Below are 22,318 nucleotides of genomic sequence, written 5' to 3'. Positions count from 1 at the left end.
GGAAGACCTCCTTTCAACTGAATGTGGTTAAAAGAGTGTACAAAAACAGGAATGAAAGTTGCATAAAGTCTTCGTAGCTGTTATGACAAAAAGGAGAGCGGGGCAATACCTGCATATGAAGCAGGCTGAGCAGTCTAAACGCTTTAGGTTTAATTTATTTGTCAGTTTCATCATGCGAAATTTGTTGTGATCCCTGTTGCCGTGTCCTATACCCTCAAGCCCTGGTGTACTGTTTAAAATGTATTCAAGATGAGAATAAATCTTTGCTGTTTGTATACAAGCAATTCCACTGTCTACTTTAAGATCAAGTGTTCCACTGCATGATCTGTCATTAAAATAAACTGAAGATTTAGTCAACTTCAATTCCGTTTGTCCTCATTAGTGTCACAGATGAGCTATAGCAGGGATGTCGAACTCATTATTGTCGCAGGCCATATTGTAGTTACAGTATATTTCAGATTGCCATTATGACTGTGAAACCGTAAAAATCTTAGTCACCTCATCATATATACCGTAATTCCCGGCCTACAGAGCGCACCTGGTTATAAGCCTCACCCAGTAATGTGTAAAGGAAATACCATTTGGTACACACGTACGCCGCAGCTGTGTAAAGGCCGCAAGTGGCCACATTGAAACCCACATTGAAACACGAGATATTTACAAAGAAAGACACAGAGAGTTTAACTCTAACGCTAGCGCTGCGCTAATACTAGTGCTGTGCTAACACTAACGCTAGCGCCGTGTTACGCTAACAGGACCGGTTAAAAAAAAACATACCGGAAAAAATCACGGCAGTAATGCGCTAGCGCAGCGCTAACAGGGCCGGACCGGTAAAAGTCACTTCCTTGGCACATATATTCCACCTGTCTCACTATGACTTTTTCTGCTCGAGTGCCCCCATTGCGGCTGTTGGAAAAAAAATGTACAAATTAACCACATCACCACATAAATCGCAGGGTTGAAAGAGTGTGAAAAAAGTCGCGGCTTATAGGCTGGAAATTACGGTACACATAAAATTTATGAACTAGTTTTGGAATCAGAAATCAAGGTTAATGTTTTTTTTCAACTATTGTTGATGTTTGGCAACACAAAAATACTTGGAATCTCTCAATGTTATCATTTCTGATATGAGAATTTGAAATTTTGGCACAGATTTGTACAAGGACCATGAAAGTTGACACACCACGATTTGCTTTCGGGGGCCACATAAAATCATGTCGCAGACAAGATCTGGCCCCTGAATTTGTCACCTGAGAGCTAGAGAATATCCCATCTGACATTGGCAGGGAGAGAAGCAGGATACACCCTGGACTGCTTCGTAGCCAATCACAGAACACACAGTATGTCCAAACAACCATTCATACAAATCTTCACACTGAGTGTGTATGGTCAATTTTGAGTCAACCTCAGATGCATGTTTTTGGAATGTGGTAAGAATTTGAAATACAGAAAGGAAACCGTTACAAGCACAGGGAGAATATAGTCCACACAGTAGGCCCAGCTCTAACATTGGACCCTGGAACCTTACAACTATCAGCACAACTCCACTTACTGCCTCAGATCAAGATTGTTATATAAATATAAATAAAAATCTAGCTGTATTGAAAAGAACCACTGCAGTTAGTGAGTGTGCATACTGTAACAGGGGATGCAAAACATACACAAAACACAGATACACATACTGTGGAGGGTGTGCAAATGAGTGGAGAAGGTGTGTTTTCTCACTCCCCAATAGTATTTGAGTTAGTGTGCTCACACATCGACACACACATACACGGTGGCTCTCCTTCCCAAGAGCATGAATGAGTGTCCTGAGAGTGCAGGATAAAGGTGGTCTGTACTGCTCTTTTACTCCACCTTCCGTTAAAGGGCGCATTGATGGATGACCATGCCCGCTGAAGCTGGAGACAGCCTGAGCAGGTCTTGGGGGTGTACTGTAAAAACCCAAAGATTTTTGGATGGAAGCACGTGAGAGCCCTGACCTCAAACAACTTTAAGATGAATTAGAAAAGACATTATGAGCCTCTTGTCCAACATCACCTCAAAGTTGAAAAACAAAAAAGTTCTTCTGGATGAACAGATAAACATTTCCACATGCATCTTGTAGAAAGTCTTGCCAGATGAGTGGAAACTGTTGGATCTGTCAAAGGTGGGACTAAATTCTATATTTGACCAAGTTTTCCCTTCCTGTCATGGCCAAATGTCCCAATTTTCATTTTATAAGATTATCATTAATCTAACTGTTCTTGGCAGCAGATGATAGTTGTCTACGGTTCTCATTAAATAAGGACAGCGCTTCACAAACCTTTTACAAGTATCACCTTAAGAGTACAAATATTGCCACAATGAGCAACATTAAAGTACAATTGCATAGCAGGCCTAAGTGGTCAGCAAATCTATTTTAAACATTACACTGTGCTGAAATATAGCAAAACAGACAATATAATCATTCAACTAAATTGGATTACACACAGACATCAGATAATTGTAAGGCATTGAAGTTACTAAATTACATATGATTTAACTGTACTTAAAAAAAATTACTGTTCTGGACTTGAAATGAATTTCAGCTCACGTAACGTTTCGCACAGTTTGAGCATTTAATTCGGTGATTCTTTTACGTGCAACTCGATGGAGCTGGCGTACCATTATTAGTACACGTACCACACTTTGAGAACCACTGATATTGGGCAAAGACTCATAAACAATATTTTTTCTTTTCCACCACTCTTGACCACATAATGCTGGATCTTGCGCCATAAAGCATTGGCGCAGTTGACATTTTCTCAAAGACTTTGAAGCTCTCCTCCACACAAATTAACACCAATTTAGGGAACATTTGACTGCTTAGACAATATTTATACACACATCCCTGCAGTCCCGGCAGCCTGAAACGAAGGCACCATGTTTTTCCTCTGTATGCAGGTATTTTCTCACAGTCGAGCACCGTGTCCGTGACTGGCCACGTTGGGACGGCGTAGCTGATTCCTGGAGGATTAAAAGTGCACTAGGTTTCGGCCTACGGTTTAGGTATGCTAGTGAGTTCTTTCCCAGTGTGTCATGTCCTAATAGGATCTTTCACATTTCTTACATTCTGTCAAGATTTTCGAAATAGGTGAAATGTGGACGTAAGGCAGCAGTGGACCACGTCAGCAACCTTGGCAGAATCAAATGAAGCTTATTTCAAAGCTCCAGAGTCGGTGACAGCGTCAAAGGGGTCACATGTATACTGCTGCTCAATAAATGTTTGATCATTGTTGTACTTGTATGAGATAGTATTGTGCGCATCGATCCATTTTATGAGCTGCTTATCTTCACAAGGGTCGTGGGAGTACTGGAGCCTCTCCCAGCCATTTTCGGGCAGGAGTCGGGGCACACCCTCAACTCTTAACAATGTATAATGCAAGTTTTGGACCATTACACTTGATTGTCCATAAAACTGAAACACTATTTCATGGCTTAAATACAGCATACACTACAAATTTTTTTAAAATCTTTTATTTCACGACTTCACGGACACAATACCGTACAAATGTGTAAATAAACATAATAAAAAGTTTGAAAATATCTGGAAAGTCTTAGACTTACCTCCTTTCGCTGGGATTTCAACCCTCGCCTGCTGTTTCAAGTGCAGTGAGCCAACGTGAGGCACATGGCTAGTTTACATAAGATTTGCATGTATACATGCATATGTAAATTAGCCACGTGGCTCACGGTGCTAGTCCGTTATTTTTATTTTGCTGGTCCCAATATCATTTTAGTCGTCAGCTCATGTTTTTTTTTTTTTTTTTTCTGAATCCTAAAATGGATGACTTGAGGGGCATAGGTCTTTCTCTGTTTTGGCAAAATCATTCAGTATTAAACAGTATTGTACTGTGTGGAAACAAGCTTTTTTGATCACATACTGATCTCATTAACCAATTATTCTGACAGTCATTCTACTGATCAGACTCCTACTACCAAATCAACAGTCTCAATTGGCTGGCAAAATCCCAACACACAAGCACTCGTACTGGACTATTAATCCGTGTACGTGGTATTTTCCCCATGAACCGACAGGCCTCATGGGGCAGACGCTGGATTGTTTGCCACATTTTCCCCCACAAATGACACAATTGATCCCTTTTGCTTTCTTACTCCTTTTAAATTTCCCATGATAAAAGTGGTATTTGATATTCACTGTGTTGTTTGATGACTGTAAATCTGTTGGAACTGTAATAATGTGACTTTATCCATTGATAAATGAATGGATTTTACTGCAATCCTCACTGTCACAACTCTCTCTTCATATTTCAATTACATACTGTGGGTGTTTATAGGGTTGACAAAGTTTGTTAGTATTTTTCTCCCTCGCCATTAAGTACACGTACATGTTTGGCCTCACAACAATAATTAGAATTGATTTGGGGATAACAAAAAAAAAATCCTTCAGGGGACTCATATAAATTACTTGTCGGGAATCCGACTGAAGGCCCTTGGGACCCAGTTCTCCTCCATTGAATGGCAGGTCATGACTTGACTTCTCCCACTCAAGTCTTGAACAAATAGATGTGTGGTTATGCTAAGAAATGAAGCAGGACACTTTAATGAGCTTAATGGAAAAACAGGATCACACCAAAAGAGAAACAGAAACATCGTTTGTGAGCATACAAACACTCATTTCCTCTGACTGCCCGGCAGATTATATCAACATAGTCTTTTGTTTGAAAGCTGCAGATATGAAATATGGACGTGAGTAAGAACACTGCAACTAGACCCAGCAGAACTAACAACACCCTTCTTCCTCTGTTGGAGACTCACATACACAATGCATTTGGGAATAGTACCTTAAACCCTCCACCAGATGCAGGTCAAACCTCAAAGGTGACCTGAACTCTTTACCTCTTTCAGCCAGAGGGGTCTACATAAATCTTTTTTCTCTATTCTATATTGACTGGTATAATCATACTGACATTTTTTTTTTCCTGTTCCTCATAGGGCAAAAGTCCCAAACCTTTTTTGGACCATGGACAAACATTGTTAAAGATACGACTCACCTTTCACTGAATAGCCTTGTGTGTGTTTTTCTTTTCATCCTTTGTTTTTTATGCCATTGTAAGATCTAACACTCTAGCCAGGTTTTAGCCGATATCCGTTATATCGGTGTCTGTTTTATCAATTAAAACTAACAAACAAGCAAACAGTCTGTCTTTCACAACTAATAGTAGCCGATCAAATGAACAAAACATCACACAAAAGCTGGACCCCAATACGACTTAGCAATAAAACACACACACACCGCCGTCTTTTCTTTCTGTTAACATAATTATCTGGGAGAATATAAGAGAAGCCTCGGGTGGTGTTTACAGGTCGAGAGGCAATCAGTGGCCGAGCCAGAGAATATTTAGTGAGTTGGCCAGGGTGAGACCAGAGGTCATTTTGGGGTTGGACAAAGTAACGCTGAACGTGTATATAGTAGGCATCATGGACACATCTGCTACATGGATTATGGCGGACACACTAATGTACATCTATGGACCAGCCTCATACATCCATAAAAAACCTGCTTACTGAGGTGTTTGTTTTTATTCAGTTTGACCTACCAAGAGCATTTGACTTTTTTTTTCATTTGAATTTAGGAAACACGTTAGCATTTGCATCGCTAACCTGTTTGCTAGTTTTCCGCTATGCATCCTTTATTCTTTAATCATTGCTATATGCATATACCGTAATTTCTGGACTATAAGCCGCACCTGATTCTAAGCCTCACTCAGGACACTTTTAAAGGAAAAAACATTTTGTAGATACGTAAGCTGCGCCTGTCTGTAAGCCGCATGTGCACACATAGAAAGATGAGATATTTACAAAGAAAGACAGTACACAGAAAAAGTTTTCAAAGTTTTGATCATTTATCTTAGCTTTTCTTTCAAAACAGTGCCTGAGACGCAGCAGAAACACAGCAGTAATACAGTAGTAACACAGCACTAAGGGTAAGGCTGGGTAAAAAAAAAACATACTGGTAAAAGTCACTGAGATGTGGGAGGAACACAGCAACAATACGGTTCAGGCCACCTGCTTTTATTACCTCTGAAAGCTAATTTTGTCTTTTTACATTGCTCCAGTTCTTTCCGTTGCGGTTTCCAGCGTCTCACCATTGATTCATTGATGCCAAGTTTACATGCTCTGCTTCTTTCTTTATCAGCCAGCTCGATTGCTTTTCACTTGAAAGCTACGTCATATGCATTTCTTGCATTTTCCATGGTGAGGGTCTGTTCATGCTAATTTTATTCATGCACTTGCGTCTTCCTCGACACATACTGTATATTCCACCCGTCTCACTGTTATCTTTTCTGCTCGAGCGCCCCTGGGTGCTGGAGCAAAAAAAAATGCATAAATTAGCCGCATCATTGCATAAGCCGCAGGTTTGAAAGCGTGTGACAAAAGTCGCGGCTTATAGTTCGGAAATTACGTTAGTCATAAGTGACAAAATTGACCTTCAGTCTGTTATAGTTAACTTATTTGTAATCATTAGCTCGTCTGCTGGGTTAAACTTCTATGGATTTCACATGCAGTGAAACCACTGTAGTGACTTCTTGTCCTTACTTGATCAGTCCACAGAAACACTGCAAAATGATATTCACGCCCTCTCGGTGGATTTGCAGGTGAAATTCTTCCTGGGTGTCCTGCAGCTCTTGAGAAACGCTACACCACCACAAAAGTAATGTCATTCTGGATATGTACAAATGCAACAAAACATACACCTAACGGGGGTGTCCATTGGTGAGGTTTCAGTCTTGGGTAACCTTCCTCAAATCTGAGATATAGATATCTTAAATATACCAATTTTTATTTTTTCCTTGGAGAGTATCCTCTGCTTAAAGAAATGGGGTGCAACACACACACACACACACACACACATGCACACACACACACACACACACGCACCCACTCACACACACTCTCTGATCGGGGAGGTGCTCGCACTAAAATTGTAAAAGTGGGGGCGGGTGACAGCGCTGGAAATTGGAAACTGAGGCAGGGTTGAAGAATTGTCAAGCGGGTGGAGAGGGTGTGGGGGCTGAAACAATCTGTGTGCCCCCCAGTTTGAAAACCACTGGCTTAAAGTAATCCCGACAGTAATAGCATACTGTGACAATGATACACACCACATTTCTGTGATTGATTGTACTCAGTGTGGGGAAGAGCATCAGCAGGCCTTCAGTCTTGCTGCGTGACAATCAGAACCTGGCTGTCAGCCCAGTGAATCACACAACATCTGGCCTCGTTCACAGTTCCACCAACACACGACTTTACACAGCCTCTCGCTCGCCATAGTTATGAAGTTTGTACAACATAAACGTTTCGATGATTATATATAATTACTCAGCGTTGCTCTGGTGCTCGGACATCCTGTCACGAAAATCAGCACACTCTGACCTCAAGGATTGTCTTGCTGCATAAAAAGATGAATGAGAGAAGTCAGTGACGATCCAGTCTCCAAATAAATCCCCCCAAACAATGCCATACTCCTCATTTATTTCCCTCACAGCTTTTCCCCGCAGCATTGATCATCAAGCTTCATTCACCGTGGCCTTGTTCATCTCATGTGAGGTCAACCTCTTGAGCACGATTGGTCGAGGAAGTGTAAGTAGGCCACGCTCAAACATCCACGCACTCTCCACCCTGACAGCTAGTTCCTTATCGCCTTCCGAGCTCAGTTGCCAATCACGTGTTTGGAGGCCACGCCCGTACTAAGTAAAGCTCTTTTACTCAACTAGATGGGACATGTTACATTTTACAGCTTCATCTCTGAAACAGCACAGCCTGAGGCATGCTTGCGTTTTCAGGCTTCCTTGGCCCTGCAGTGTTGTAGACATTCAAGTCTTGGAAGAAAAAAACCAACACCTTGTTACAGCAACTAATTAAAAGTACAAATCATTAGGGACTCAATTTCTTCACTGTTTAGTCTGGTGAACTGATAATTGTTGGTCATGCTGATCTTGTATTTTCTGGTCACTATTATATGATTATATAAATGATGGCCTACATCACTGTCAGGTGAAAAAGAGTGAAACTCTAAATTTATAGACTGCATGAAATCAACAGTCAACCTTGCACTTAGTAACAATTATGACATTATTACAAAGCATAATAGAATTAAAGAACTCATTTGACCATTTTTCTAAGAAATGTCTTTTTTTTAACCCGCTTATGTTTTGCACTTCATTATCCATCCATTTTCTTCATTGCCATTAGCTGACTTTGGACAAGCCCTCGGTTCCATCCTGGACTGGCATCGAGTCAATCACAGTTTTCTTTTCTTCATTTGTAATAATTTCAACATTGGGAGAGCATGTCTTATGTTACGTGGATTATCTTCTTAACAATTCAAGTAAAGTTCATTTTAAAACTTGACTTGAGCAAAATGTACACTGGCGTTAGCTTTCAAAACATTTTAGGGAAGATATGCTACTGTGAATGAAGAGGCTTTGCTCTGTAAAGTTCATCATGATCTCTACAGCTACAGTCCAGAATATCATGACCTCTGAAATAAAACCCAGGCCATGTTAGCAGTCATTAAATATGACACAGTGAAACTATTGCCCATGCTCTCACCCCAGCCTCAAATCCAAGAATCTCCAAACATCTCATAAAGCTATGCCTGAAACAGCCAAGCCGGGTTGGGATATTTGTATTAACACCCTCTATTGTTTACATTTGTCAGAGACAACAGAAAATCTGTTCTGTGATAATATCCTGTCTGCAAAAACAAGATGTCAGGGCTTTTATATAGAGTGGGGCAACTCAAGCAAACACTTCCTGCATGTCTCTGTCACTTGAGGGGCTCAGAGGAGGTAGCCAGCCAAAGCCCAGTGTTAGTAAACAGTAGAGACCAAGGGAAGTACCTCATCCGACACATTTTTTAAGGTTTACACACTCCAGCAAGCAAGATGCATCCATTTTGCATAGCCCTCACACAAGCACACACACAAACACACACACACAAACACACTTCCTGAGGAGCCACAAACATTGGCAGTAAACACTAAGGCCCCTTACAAGATGCTCTGTAAATATTTACAAGATGGCAGGCGTCAAGGGGAGAGGAACACAGAGGGCCAAGCAGCAACGGTTGAACTGGATCAGCATCAGCCAACTCCCACCATCGCCACACTGGGTAAACAAGATGACCTTTCTCAGCATCCACGTGCCACTACTCACCTTGACTCACCTCGCAGCATTTATCTGTGGAGTGAAACAGCTTTACCTCTGCTGACGACAGGGGTCAGAAACATCCACCTCAACGCCCCGCTCCTCCCCTTAAAAGTCAAAGGAAGTCTGTGTTTTGAGGTCCTCACAATAAGGTTATCCATTCATCCATCCATCCATTTTCCTTGCGCTTATCCGAGGTCGGGTAGCAGGGGCAGCAGCTTTAGCAGGGACGCCCAGACGGCTCTCTCCCCAGCACTTCTGGGGGGATCCTGAGGCCTTCCGAGGCAGGCCGAGAGACGTAGCCTCTCCAGCGTCTTCTGGGTCAGCCCCAGGGTCTCCTCTTGGTCGGACATGCCTGGGTGGGGAGTGTCGCTCACCCAGGCCGTGACCAATCCTATATGGAATTCTTTGGATGAACACTCATATTTGTTTGGCCAGATGCCATTCCTGACGCAACCATCTGCATTTATCTGAGCTTGAGACCGGCCTACAATTTCCAGTGGGCTGCGATGCCACCTGTAAGGCTGCATTAAAAAAACAATAAATAAATAAATGCATTCATGTGATAGGATTCTAACAAAATACTGTATGATGGGCAATACTTTTACATTTACTTTTCTTTTTATCATATCTTTTGTTCAGCACAATAGGCATGTGACCAGTCCAAGGTGAAGGGCTGGGGGGAAAAAAACAATAATTACGATTATTTTTGATTGATTAAAAAATGTAGTATTTCTTCAACTACCAAAACTCAACTTTGAGTATCAGTAACAAGTAAAATGATCCATCCATCCATTTTCTGTACTGCTTATCGGCACAAGTGGCACAGGCATGCTGGAGTCTTCAGACAAGAGGCCCGATACACCCTGAACTGGTTGCCAGACAGGGTACATATAAACAAACAACTATTTGCAGTCAGAATCATTCACATCTATAGGCAATTTAGAGTCTTCAGTCTCCAAGAAAGTAATTACTTTATTATACCTTGATTTTCACAGATAGAATTGGAAGAATATATGTTCGTGAGTATATTACCTGACTATATCATACTACAGTGTTTGTGTGTGAGTATTCATTATTTGAAGGTAACTCACTACCTGACTTCTAATGCTGAATTTTGTTTGCCGCTCAATCGGGTTTTCCATTGAGTGGCGGAATTAAGCTGGCAATGTTTCTAAAACAAACCATGTTTTGTATTTAAATATACAATGTGTGCAATTCTTTTACTTGTGTATTTAGTTTTATAGTAAATTCCAAACGGTGTGTCATTAAACAGCTGAACGCTTGCTCAGGGAGGCCAGAATAACATATAGTACGTCACACGTTTGCTGTAAGCAACACAGGTGCATTCAGGGCGCTTTTACACAGCAAGGAATTGCAAACACACATCACCCTGTGTAGCACATTAATGTTGTTTCTTAGATTACAATGTTTTTATGAACGTGAGAAGTTAAAATCGAAATCGCGATTAAATTTCTATTCGCCACACAGCCCTACTAGTGTGTACTGCTCATTCCTTTCCGGCTCACAAATGGCCCAAATGAGGACAAGCCCTCGAAAAAGTGTGTTTTTGCACCAACCTTAATTGGCTGAAATTTACCACACGTTTATTGACATTTCTGCTGTAATTCCGAGCAGGGGGAATATTTTATTACACTGCAATAATAAATAACCGCATAAGAAAAGGGAAAATGGAGAATAGTTCCTTTCCACTACTGTAAAGAAAACAACTTGATGGAAATGTTAATCAAACAGTCGAATGTGGCCTTATCTGGCACACGATGACACTGAAGTGGCCAACGGTATTTGGTCTTCAATATATAGTTGCAATCCTCCACCCATTTGGCGTACATTGGAGGCCAAAACAACGTCTAGAAAGTATGAGCAATCATTTCTTGACCTCAGGTCAGCCCCGAGCATGCCCAAAACAATACCAGGACGAGCTGAGCTTCAAAATGCGGCAATGGAACACAAATAGTAACTCCTCGGAGCTGCTGACCACCACTACAGAGGTGAAAGGAAACCGACGGAGGAGGAAAAACAGCAAGACATAGAAGAGGTGGAAATGGGTGGTGGCCAGGAACCAGTGTTCTTCCTGCCCTAATCACAACTGCGAGAATTTCCTTTCATTGTCGCAGCTCCAGACTCATTAACCACTAAGACCCCAGCATGCACACAAACACTGCGCCATGTGGAGTAAGAGATTATATTTTATGGGGCTCACATGGATGAAACACTTCATCATACATAACATGTAGGTTTAGTGATTGACACACTGCATTTCATCAAATACACACACACGCATACTCGGGCAAACATACCCTTAGCCACAGGTATCCTACTTGGCACAGACTAAAGCATAGTGCAGCCCCCTTGGCTCTGCTGTGATAAACACACTTCATTATGAAATAGTGAGGGCACAGTAAATATTTGCCAGGACCTTTATCAGACCACCTTATCTTGGCGTGAACTCCAGGCACTGCATGACTCCCGGGGGCCCGGGCATTATTTTCTTAATGCCTATGCTACCGCTGATAACTTCCCGGAGTGGAGTGAAGAAAACACTTGCATTATTCTTTGAGAGGTTCCTGGAAAACTAGTTTAGCAACTGTGGTCCCAATCGGAATATGGGACAGAGATTAGAATGCAGTCTAAACACGAGAATGGCCCAGTCGGGGTTGGCGAACAAGCCGAAAAGTCACCAGCGAAAGCTCTTGATAGTTGAAAAACATTGGCAGCTACACAGTGATTGTTTTGTCCACAAGCATTTGGACATTGTTTGAATGATTTCTCCTTTTCACAGCATCACAACAGATTTCAAATGAAACACTGACGATGCATAGACATTCTGTTGAATACAAGAGTTTTTTTTTTTACAAAAATACTGTGTTTACCATTCAAGAAATACAAAAATTTCATGTAGTCTCCATTATTTTTTCCCCCCAAACTCGACAGTAGGTGAACATTTGACGTACAATAATTGTAAATATAAGAGGTTATCAGTTTATGACAGTTCATATGGCAGTGATATAATCTGATTTTGTATGCGAGGGCAACGTGCCTTAGTCTTTCACTTCCCCTTGCTAAAGTCATAATTACAGTAGATATTTCTATTAAAAAATACTCATGGCCCATAAATATAAGACGTTCTCATGAAAAACAGTATGCTTGGCACTCACAAAACATTAATTATTTTAATAAATTTTTTTAATAAATTTAAACGACTGTCTTAAAAATGAGTGTTAAATGCATGAAAAATTCACCTCACCATAATGCATAGCCGTCATTCTCTCAAGTAACTTTGCCTCGATATCCCCGGCTCTTTCATTTATTCTTCGAATTGTAGTCGCCAAAAGCGGGATGTTTTCAACCTTTTTTTTTTTTTTCACTGCAGTCTCTCCGAAAAGTTTGCTGCAAATGTATGACGTCGGGTCGCTGTCAAAACAACAAGAGCTCAAACTCCGTAGAAACGATCACAAAGGGCACCTTAAAAAAGCGGGAACTCGCATACAATTAAAATGCTTACTAAGTTTTGCAATAGCACCTCTCACTTTTGAGCTCTGGTTGTTTTGATAGCAACCTGATGCCGTATGTGTGGGGCTTGTCAATCACCTATTGTGATGAACCCGTAACATGGATGGGAATCTTGGTATTTTCTTTAAATGCAGCTTTCTTTTTGCAAGCAGTCTGTGACCCCTCTGTTGTCTCATCGTTGTCTTGTATACCCATTGCAAAGAAACTATCCAGTGAACTGTTTCTGGTTCATTTTACGAGGGCTGTCTTACATTGCCGATGCAAGAAAAAGACGAGCCAAAGAGTCATGTGCGAAATGAGGCAAGAGCGAAAGTGGTTGTCTTTCAAAATAAGAAACCCGGAAGCAAAAAAATCAAAACAATCATCAGTCATCTTTTATTATTTGCGGCTTGTACAAAATGGTCCGGGGCCCGGTGGTTGATGACCACCGCTCTATTGGGTTGAGATCAGGGCAGTGGTGTGCAAAACGTACAGTATTGTAACCTCAAATGACACGAACTGAGACACAATCCCAAAAGTTGAGGGAAATTTGATGAACAACTGCTCTATGTGTATTGTACTTTACCTTGTTGCACTCTTGAGGAGAGTTGAGATGGACATTGACACGATATCAGTAATCTAAATATGTAATATTTAACAACACTGCCATTGACAGCTTTGTATTTCAAAAGTACTGCACAGTGCAAGATAGCTCTCAGTATTCCACTTAAGTGGGCGGAGGTTGCAGGGGCAGCAGTCTGTCCACAGGCCCGCACTTTTCTGTCTCCGGCCGCCTCCTCCATTTAAACCAGGAGATAAGCGTTCCAAAGCCAGCTGTGCAACGTAGACCCTCCAGCTAGCATGGCCTCCCTGTCCCTCGGGGGCTCCTCTTCTTGGGCATGTCCAGATCACGTCTCAGTATAATGCAGTGCACTTCTACCTCGATGCAAACTACAGCCACAATATTAAACATATGCTTATATTAACACTTATATGACCGTGACAAAGCTGTAGGGCCTGATCAAATTTACCTGATGCTGCAACTAATTCAGTTCATGGGATAATTAACGTTCTCCCCGGGCATTCTCATTAAAATCGTCTTCCTTTGGTTTGTGAATGCAGTTGTGTCTCGCGATGACAAGTGTGTGCTTGTTGAATTTACTCTGTACTGAGAAGAGCAATGACAACCTCAGGCTAGGAATGACGCAGACGAGATCAGGATCTGTGGTTGCCCTGGACTGATTTTTAAACTGTCTCCAGAATGTTTTTTTTTGTTTGTTTATTGTAATATTCCTTGTGTTTATTCAGGAACACGTCATCAAACTGACATAAATAAAATTAACTTAAATAATAGCAAATAAAACCCCAAACTTTTTTCAAAAAGTTTTTTTTTTTTTTTATTGGGAGAACTACAAAAAAATGTACAGTACAAAGTTAACAGTCTCACACTCAACTTGTAGTGAACTGACTCCCCGCAAAATAAACAACTCTCGCTGTCTTTGTCCATTTATTACATTCAAAAAGCTTTACTTCTGATAAAGTAGTCAAAAGTACATAGTGCGCATCCCCCTGTACCTACTATGTACAAACCAGGCATATTCAACCACTTCCCTCTGCAGCAAACTCAACACTCAGACTAGATTTTGATATCAAAAGAACAAAAAGCAGAGCAAATAGGAAAAAAAAAAAAAAAAGATCAAATGAGGAAGAATTGGGACTAAGAGACGTTACGGTTCTTGTCAGAAAATCTGAGCGGAAACAACTTTTTAGTAAAAATAGAATCCAAAACTACATTCATTTCATCCTGCGTATAAAAGATGCCATGTAAGAAAAATACTTTATTTGGTTAATTTTAAAGGCGTCATGTTGGTGAGCCCCACAGGCACTACACAATAATACTGGGGCACATGGGATTGCTACATTCTTAAGCACGTGGCTGGAATCACAGTGTGACCTCATGCAAACAGAGGAAAGAAAAAAAACTTTTTGGTTGAATTTATTGACTTGGATTCTTTGTCGCTGATCTAAATAAAAACCAGTTTTGGACGGTCTATACAACCACACTGTGTTTACATTCTACAGAATCATCTAAATAGGGATTCTCATAAGAAAAAAAAAAAGCCTTCTATAGCATTGACAAACAAGCTCAGAAGCAAACAGCAATTATGAAAACTTTAATAAACGTAAACATGGAAACAAAATTAATGAAATAAATATCACATACGTTCTCTTAAATTAAGATTTTTTTTTTACTCATTTACAATAAAAAATAACCAAGTGAAGTTACAAAAAAAGGAGAAAACATATATTACTGTGAAAAGAACATACACTCCACTTTATGCAGATTAATAACGGCGATCATAATTTAAACATAAAAGAATATAGATCTATTGCTTCATCATACTTGATAAATATAGTATGGACACAAATTATCAATGTAGCCTATACTTGTTTCACAAGATAATAAATAAGTTAAATAGTCCATAGCCAGTTATGCACTGCTATGCAAATCACTCATAACAGCTAAAAAAATATATATTCAACCATCAGCAGTGATTTCCCCCAAACGAACCCAACTCAAGAGTGCTTTTCAACTAAGCAACAAACTACAATAACCAACCTAACCACTGGGTGGCGCTATGAGAAAACATGGAATGGAAGCTGAAGAAAAAAAAAACTAAGCACTTTGTAAAAGGGAAAAAAAATGTCACTGAGTCAAGGCATATTCTTGGCAGGATGGGAGGAAATCGACTCGCTTTTAAAGTCTCTTCTTCTTGTCAAGTCATGTCATCAAATCCCAGGAAAAGTGTGACTCACCTGATAGAGCACAGAAATATAAAAAAAACAGGTAAGAGGGGCTGGCATGAGCCCTTAGGCAAGGCACTGATGGAATGCCTTCTGTTTGCTATCTCAACTTTTAATACAGCTATATTACAGAAAAAAAAAAAAGAAAGGAGGGGGGCTGGGAAAAACTAATAGTATTCTAATGCCAGGTCAAGGACACTTTTTGATCCCCACGGGTGGAACTTTCCTCACTTGCCCCCCACCAGGGAGGTCAGAGCAGGACCACCACCCTTTCAATGTCTTGTTGCTCAGAGGCACTTTAGCAGGGTGGAAACTTGCTGACATAAATCCACTCCACACACAAACACACTCAAGTCAGTCATCTGAAATCGACAGCCTGCTGAAGATTGGCAAACGTCTCCCAGCGTCCAGACTGGGAGACTCGGAGCCGCTGAGGCTCCCGGAGGAGCTGGGGGAGCCGCTGGCGTAGCTCTCCCGGTCAGAGAGCGAGTCGGGCGGGCTGGGGGGAGGCTCGAACACCGGCGACTCGCTGAGACGGCGCAGCGCCTGCAAGTGGCTCATGTTGTAGGTGGGAGGCGACGGGGGGCACATGCCGCCCTGCACGCTGCCGTAGTGAGCGCCGCCGGAGTAGCCGCCGGAGGTGTGCACGGCCAGCGGGGCCAGTAAAGTCTTGAGGTCTTGCCCGGGGAAGTTGAAGGCACTCTGGATGCAAGACACGGAGTTGGGCGACAGCACGTCGTCGTAAAAGCTGGACGACGACATGCAGGAGGAAGCGGGCGGCGGCGGGGTCCGCGACGTGGGGCTTTCGAGCAGCGGGGAGTCCAGGCCGTGGTGGCTGGAGAAGCCGGAGAAGCTGAGGCTGTGGTGAAGCTTTGGTCTGTCCCTGTGGGTGTGGGTGTAGCCGAGCTGCTGCTGCTGCTGGTGCTGGTGCTGAGGGGGGAGGGCGTCCCTCGGGACGTAGCCGCGCGCCTCACTAGCTTGCACGTTGGCGTTGGCGGCCGGGGCGGGCCGGCGCTCGTCGGCGTTGTGGATAAAGTGACACCTGGGCCCGTAGGGGCAGAAGCCGATGGTGTGGAACGTGCGACAGGGCTCCGTTTTGTACTTGGGGTGGCGGGACAAGCTCCTGAGCTCGTGGTAGCCGTGGGCGAACTGACATTTCTCGCCGTACTTACACGAGCCGTTCTCCTCGAAGGGCCGGCACAGCTCGGTCTTGTAGCGGGTGGAGTTGATCTGCGAGCCGGCCTTCTGCTGCAGCACGGCCCGCTCTCCGCTCTCGCTGTACGCGCGCTCGCGGAACTTGTTCTCCTTGTTCATGAGAGTGGTCGTCGCGGTCGGCGTGTTCTCCTTCAAGCTGCCGTAAGAGGAGCCCGTGGTGTACTTGTTGCCGTTGTTCAGCGAGTCCACGTTGCTGGTCGAGTTGCGGCGGAAAAATCCCGGAGTGAACGGGCCGCCGGAGCCAGCGGAGGCGACCGGGGCTCCCACCGCTTTTCTGTCCAGCATGCTGTTGATGTGGAGAGCGTTCATGTTGGTGCTTTTATCCTGCTGCGGGACACAACGGGCGACATGTTAGCAACGCGCTCCAGTCACATGGCTGCAACTTGTTTGCAGCACGCACTCAACTCATACACGCAAGTTCATTTAAAAAAAAAAAAAAGGGGGGGGGGAGAGCAGCTGTACCTTGTAAAGCATGTCCATGTCGTAGAGGGCGGACAAGACGGTCGCAGACATGTCGTCGTTTCCCCAAACTTGCTGGTGCACTCCTTCTTTCATGGAGGAACGAGCGTGCTGCACTGCGACGAGCGCTGCTTTGGGCCACGACTGCTTTTTGGTTGAAGGTAAATGTCCTGGAAAGTTGCTTCAAAAATAAGAGCCGGCTGAGTTTCTAACCGACTAATGCAAAAAGAGGGGACCGTTTTTTTCTTTTCTTTTTTTTAAATGTGTTGATGAGTAGCAGATGGGTGTGATTCCTCCCCTGCAGACACGCCGAGCCAGAAGCGCTTCACTGCGGGCTCGAGCCCTTTTTTGCGGACTATAAATGCCTGCCGGTGGCCGGGGAGGGGCGAAGTCCACTAAGTCGTAGAAAAGTTTTGTCAGGGCCACCTCCTCCTCCCCCCTCTTCTCATTTAAAAACATCCATTCACCGGTTGGCCGCCTATTCTTTAACACCACGCCTTGAAATTCAAGCCCCAAGCCCATCCCCCTTATCACGGCACCAAAGTTTTTTTTTTTCTTCTTCTTCCAGTTTTAAATCACATTTACAAATTAGTGCCGAAAAACTGACTTCAATTGAAGCCACCTCATCTTCCTTGTTAATTCCTGGGGCTCCGAACGTGAACATAGGAAATGTGTCCTCACACATCCAGACTAAGTGCAAAGTTGTGAGGATTTGAAGCAGCTCAAACGCGCCCCCTCCCACTTTGTCTCACTTGGAAGCATGTGCTTGCATTTGTAATGGAAGGAAACGGCCTCACCCTTGCTCTCTCCCTGTGGATAGGGTGAGACCACAAGTATGAGCGGAGTCCAGGCAGAGTGCAGGGCAATTTTTAGCATTTACCCGTTGCATAACCCGGGGAAATTAGGGAACAACAACATACTGCCATGTATTGAGCATCAGTACACTCAAAAGTACTCAACTACTAAACCTGCTTCAGTATATCCTACATATTAAGCTTTAAGTACCCAGAGTACCAGATTCCTACAACGAAATAGAATACAACTCAAGAAGTTGAGGTGACCCCCCCCCCCCCCACACACACACACAGCTCTTCCTTCGTCAGTTCCTTCTACTTGTTTTTCTCAGTGTGGGAGCACAGAGCAAAGAGTAAAGGAATGCGGTTTCTAAAAGATCCAGCGGAGCAACGACGCCCTCTGGAGAGCGTGCTAGGAACCGACGGCAGGGAAGCAAATGCGCCACCTGCTGATCAACACTTGTGAGGCGATAACTCCTGCCACACAAATGTTTTTAGTTCTTATCCATTCAGTCTTAATATTTCTTTGTTTACAGCCTTAAAACTAATATATATATATTAATGGCGGCACGGTGGTTCAGCTGATAAAGCGTTGGCCTCACAGTTCTGAGGTCTCGGGTTCAATCCCGGACCCACCTGTGTGGAGTTTGCATGTTCTCCCCATGCCTGCGTGGGTTTCCTTCCACATCCCAAAAACATGCAACATTAATTGGACACTCTAAATTGCCCCTAGGTGTGATTGTGAGTGCGGCTGTTTTGTCTCAATGTCCCCTGTGTTTGGCTGGCAAATAGTTCGGGGTGTACCCCGCTTCGTGTCCTTTGACAGCTGGGATAGGCTCCAGCAGGCTCTACGACCCTCATGAGGATAAGCGGCAAAGAAAATGTATGGATATATATATATATTTTTTTTTTTCCCCCAATGTTCAGCATGGAAAACAGCAATCCGCCTGACATCTCAACATAATGTGAACTTCCTACAGTGGTGTGGTCATGCATTTTGTTCACGGGACTTCAGTGGGGACTTATCTGACTTCATCTGTGGCCAGATGATTATCTGGAGCAGTTCTGAATCAATTTGTGTTCCCTAACGTGACAAAAACATGACGCATTTGGATAGAATACATCATAATCCACAGCACACAGAGGACACTGTTAAGGGAACACGCAAATAGCGCTGCGCCTTGCTCAAGGGAACCATTGACAACACTTGGGAAGCAGATGAGCATCTCCCCAACATCTGTAGTTGCCACTCAAACTGTGACCCTCCAGTTCCAAAACTCAAGTCCCTGCAAAAGAATTACTTGGTGAATGTTCACATTAAATGCGTTTCACAAAACACTGCAGAACGTCACAAAGTTGGTAGTGAATGGATGCAATTGGGTGTAAAACGCACAGCGTGCTACCAGAAATTGCTGGTTTCTGATACACCAGTGACCATTATAGCCTTTTAATTTAGAATCATAATTGCAAAAGAGCATCTAAGAATATATCGTTTATTTTTCTGTCTCTGACATGATTTAATATTCTCCAGAGTTGACGAAGGGAAAGAGGTGAAGGAAACAGAAACAGGCAGGGGAAAAAAAATGACATAAGACTTTGGAATCTACTACTACCAACCTAAAAATAGGCTGAGAGCTGTTCGAGGATCAGTTGCCCTATTTGCTCTCTGCACTTGAGATAAACAGTTTAATGTGAAGGACAGACTCGGCAAAGTTCTTGAGAAATCCCTTGAATGTGTTCTTGTCCGCAGGAAGCGCTCTAAATCAGACAACTTTGTTTTTATTAGGGGATGGTGAGCAGTTTCAAAACATTACGTCACTTTTACTGTAACAAGGAAGATGGATACCAGTGAGGGAGAAAGGTCGATGAGTATGTGGGCACCATGAACACACATGGGCATAACTGACACTAGTCTATTGTGCTGTCCTCTACATTATATACCGACAGGGAATGACACAAACAAAGTCCAATTGGAAGAATCATTAAACACCGGGAAAATAAAGGAAGTCAACGTATACAGTAGTATTCAAAACAATAGCAGTCCAGTGTGACTAGCCAGATTAATCCACATGTTCAATTTATTTTTTATTGCTACATGTTATACAAGTTCACAGTAGGTCCAGTAGATTCTCAGAAAGCTAATAAGACTCAGCATTCATGATATACACACTCTCAATTAAGACTGTGGAATTGGGCTATTGTGTTAAAAAAAAATGCAATGTGAGTGAGGTCATCAATTTTGCGAAAAACGGGTGCGAATCAGGGGACCTCTATTTAAGGATGAAGCTGGCATCTGTTGAACACGCATTTCTTCTTAAAAACCCAAGGAAAATGGGTCGTTCCAAACCAAAAAAATTAATCTCCTGGAGTAGCCACCCCAATCCCCAAGTGAGAACTTGTGTGGTGACATCAAAAATGCAGTTTCTGAAGCAAAACCAAGAAACGTAAATGAATTGTGGAATGTCGTTTCAGGAATCTAGGAGTGGAATACACAGCTGAAAGGTGCCACAAGTTGGTTGACTTATGAAAAACTGTGGTCATACAACACAATATTAGTTTAGTGATTCAAAGGATTGGTAAATCCTAGAAACAAAAAAAAAAACTTTGTAAAGTCTTTTTTTCCCCAAACACACCCCTTTCAACAAATTGCCCAATTGGACAGCCTCAAGAGTGTGTGTGTATATCATGAATGCTGGGTCTTGTTGGTTTTCTGAGAATCGACTGCAGCAACTGGCAACTTGTTTTGACATGTAGCAATAAAAAATAAACTCAGAACGTGGATTAATCTGGTTAGTCACATTGGACTGCTATTTTGAACACAACTGTACTCGCAATCTGCAATCTGGATGAGGCGCTGGAAGCTTCCATCAGCACATCTGCCATGAGTTTTCTACAGGTACGCTGGTTTCCTCCCAAATCCCCAAAAATGCATGCTACATTAACTGAAGACGAAATTGCCTGCAGGTGAAATTGTGAGTGCGAATGGTTGTCTATATGTGCCCTGTGACGAGTTGAGGGTGTATCCAACCTCTTGCTGAACATCAGCTGAGATAAGGTCAACCATGCCCGCGGGACTAGTGAGGATAAAGGGTATGGAAAATGGATGGATGGAGTATCAACAAGACTACAACACATTCATCTTTTGCCAGAACCTTGTGTCATTTCCAACTGTGTTTTGCCAAACATTTTGGAAAATAACAATTCAAAATTAATTTTTGAAAAAGTTTCATTTCAGACAATAATGGAAAACAGTCAAAATTTAAAATCAACGAGGTGCACAGAGAGTAAATATATGATTAAAAACATCCCATCTGAGATTGTTACAGTCACCCAAGAAAAGCTGCGTGATAGTTTTTCCGACATTGAGATGTTACTCAGTTTCTCCTCTCAGCGTGTCCAACACATCCAAAGCCAGAGTGGCCCTCTGCTGGTGCAGTACCAGTCGGGCGTGCTCCATTGGGCAGGAGAACTGGGGGAAGACTGGGAGGGAGTCCAGGGCTTGTTTGGAGCTCAACAGTTTGGCTCGGGCATTGAAGGCCAATGTGTCTATTTGAGCCCGAACCTGTTCCAGATCTGCACGTCCCGAATCTCTGGTCTGGTTGTATGTGAGAATGTGGGAAATGAGGTGTTTGTGAAGTAGCTTCACCCACTGGATTGGCTCGGCCCACAGGTTAAGTTCGCCCTTTTCAAACAGGAAGTCCTCTTCATCCTAGTCAATCAAAACAACCAAATTGGTCCATTATTGGTCCAATATTATGCAACAAACCTCCAGTTTTTAACACATTCAGCACTTGGATAAACAATTGCACACATTTGTGCCTCTTGCCACACGGACAAATGGACAGAACTGGACAAAAGGCAGAGCAAAGACAAGGCAGTCGATGTGCAGGAGGGAGGAGAGGGCCCGAGCTGCTCCAGAAACACTATTCAATTATTTTCTCTTTTCTTGTTCAAGAGTCAATTTCACCCATTTTTGAACCGACAGGAGTACGGTGTATGCCGAGATAATCTAGATATTCAGACAAAGACCAAAAAGTTATAGATTAAAATTTTGTGTGTGTATGTATATATATATATATATATATATATATATATATATATTATATATATATATATATATATATATATATATATATATATATATATTTTTTTTTTTGCGGGGGCCGTTTACGGCCATGCTACCTTGAGAACACCCGATTTCGTCAGATCTTAGAAGCTAAGCAGGTTTGGCCCTGGTTAGTACTTGGATGGGAGACCGCTTGGGAATATCAGGTGGTTTAAGCTTCTCTCCTGGCTAAAATGCAGATGGGTTGCGTCAGGAAGGGCATTCGTTGTAAAAC

The 22,318-nt window shown here is 42.7% G+C and overlaps 2 protein-coding genes and 1 pseudogene across 4 annotated transcripts in view; 1 reads left to right on the top strand and 2 right to left on the bottom strand.

Moving 5' to 3' along the window:
* Window positions 1-14,199: 14,199 nt before the first annotated feature.
* On the bottom strand, window positions 14,200-17,665 carry zfp36l2 (zinc finger protein 36, C3H type-like 2). Of its 2 annotated transcripts, none has more exons than XM_061837631.1 (2): window positions 17,188-17,665; window positions 14,200-17,049 (listed from the first exon to the last, which is right to left on the bottom strand). In XM_061837631.1, exons 1-2 carry the CDS (start codon window positions 17,278-17,280, stop codon window positions 15,865-15,867), a joined length of 1,278 nt encoding a protein of 425 aa, XP_061693615.1. In that variant the 5' UTR covers window positions 17,281-17,665; the 3' UTR covers window positions 14,200-15,864. The 2 variants fall into 2 exon arrangements, with proteins under 2 accessions (XP_061693615.1, XP_061693614.1); XM_061837630.1 differs by having other exon boundaries at window positions 14,200-17,052; window positions 17,188-17,656.
* Window positions 17,666-19,468: 1,803 nt separating this feature from the next.
* Window positions 19,469-22,318, bottom strand: part of thada (THADA armadillo repeat containing) — a 98,457-nt gene continuing 95,607 nt past the window's right edge. For both annotated transcript variants that reach the window (XM_061837142.1, XM_061837145.1), the window contains one exon: window positions 19,469-21,687. In XM_061837142.1, coding sequence (XP_061693126.1) covers window positions 21,349-21,687 — 339 coding nt within the window. In that variant the 3' untranslated portion in view covers window positions 19,469-21,348. The remainder of the gene's footprint in view (window positions 21,688-22,318) is intronic.
* LOC133510322 (5S ribosomal RNA) lies at window positions 22,144-22,262 on the top strand (annotated as a pseudogene).

The sequence above is a fragment of the Syngnathoides biaculeatus genome, chromosome 12 (genome assembly GCF_019802595.1).
Source record: "Syngnathoides biaculeatus isolate LvHL_M chromosome 12, ASM1980259v1, whole genome shotgun sequence".
Taxonomy (NCBI): domain Eukaryota; kingdom Metazoa; phylum Chordata; class Actinopteri; order Syngnathiformes; family Syngnathidae; genus Syngnathoides; species Syngnathoides biaculeatus.
Note: the sequence above shows the minus strand (reverse complement) of the source record. Positions and strands in the feature narration are given on the sequence as shown.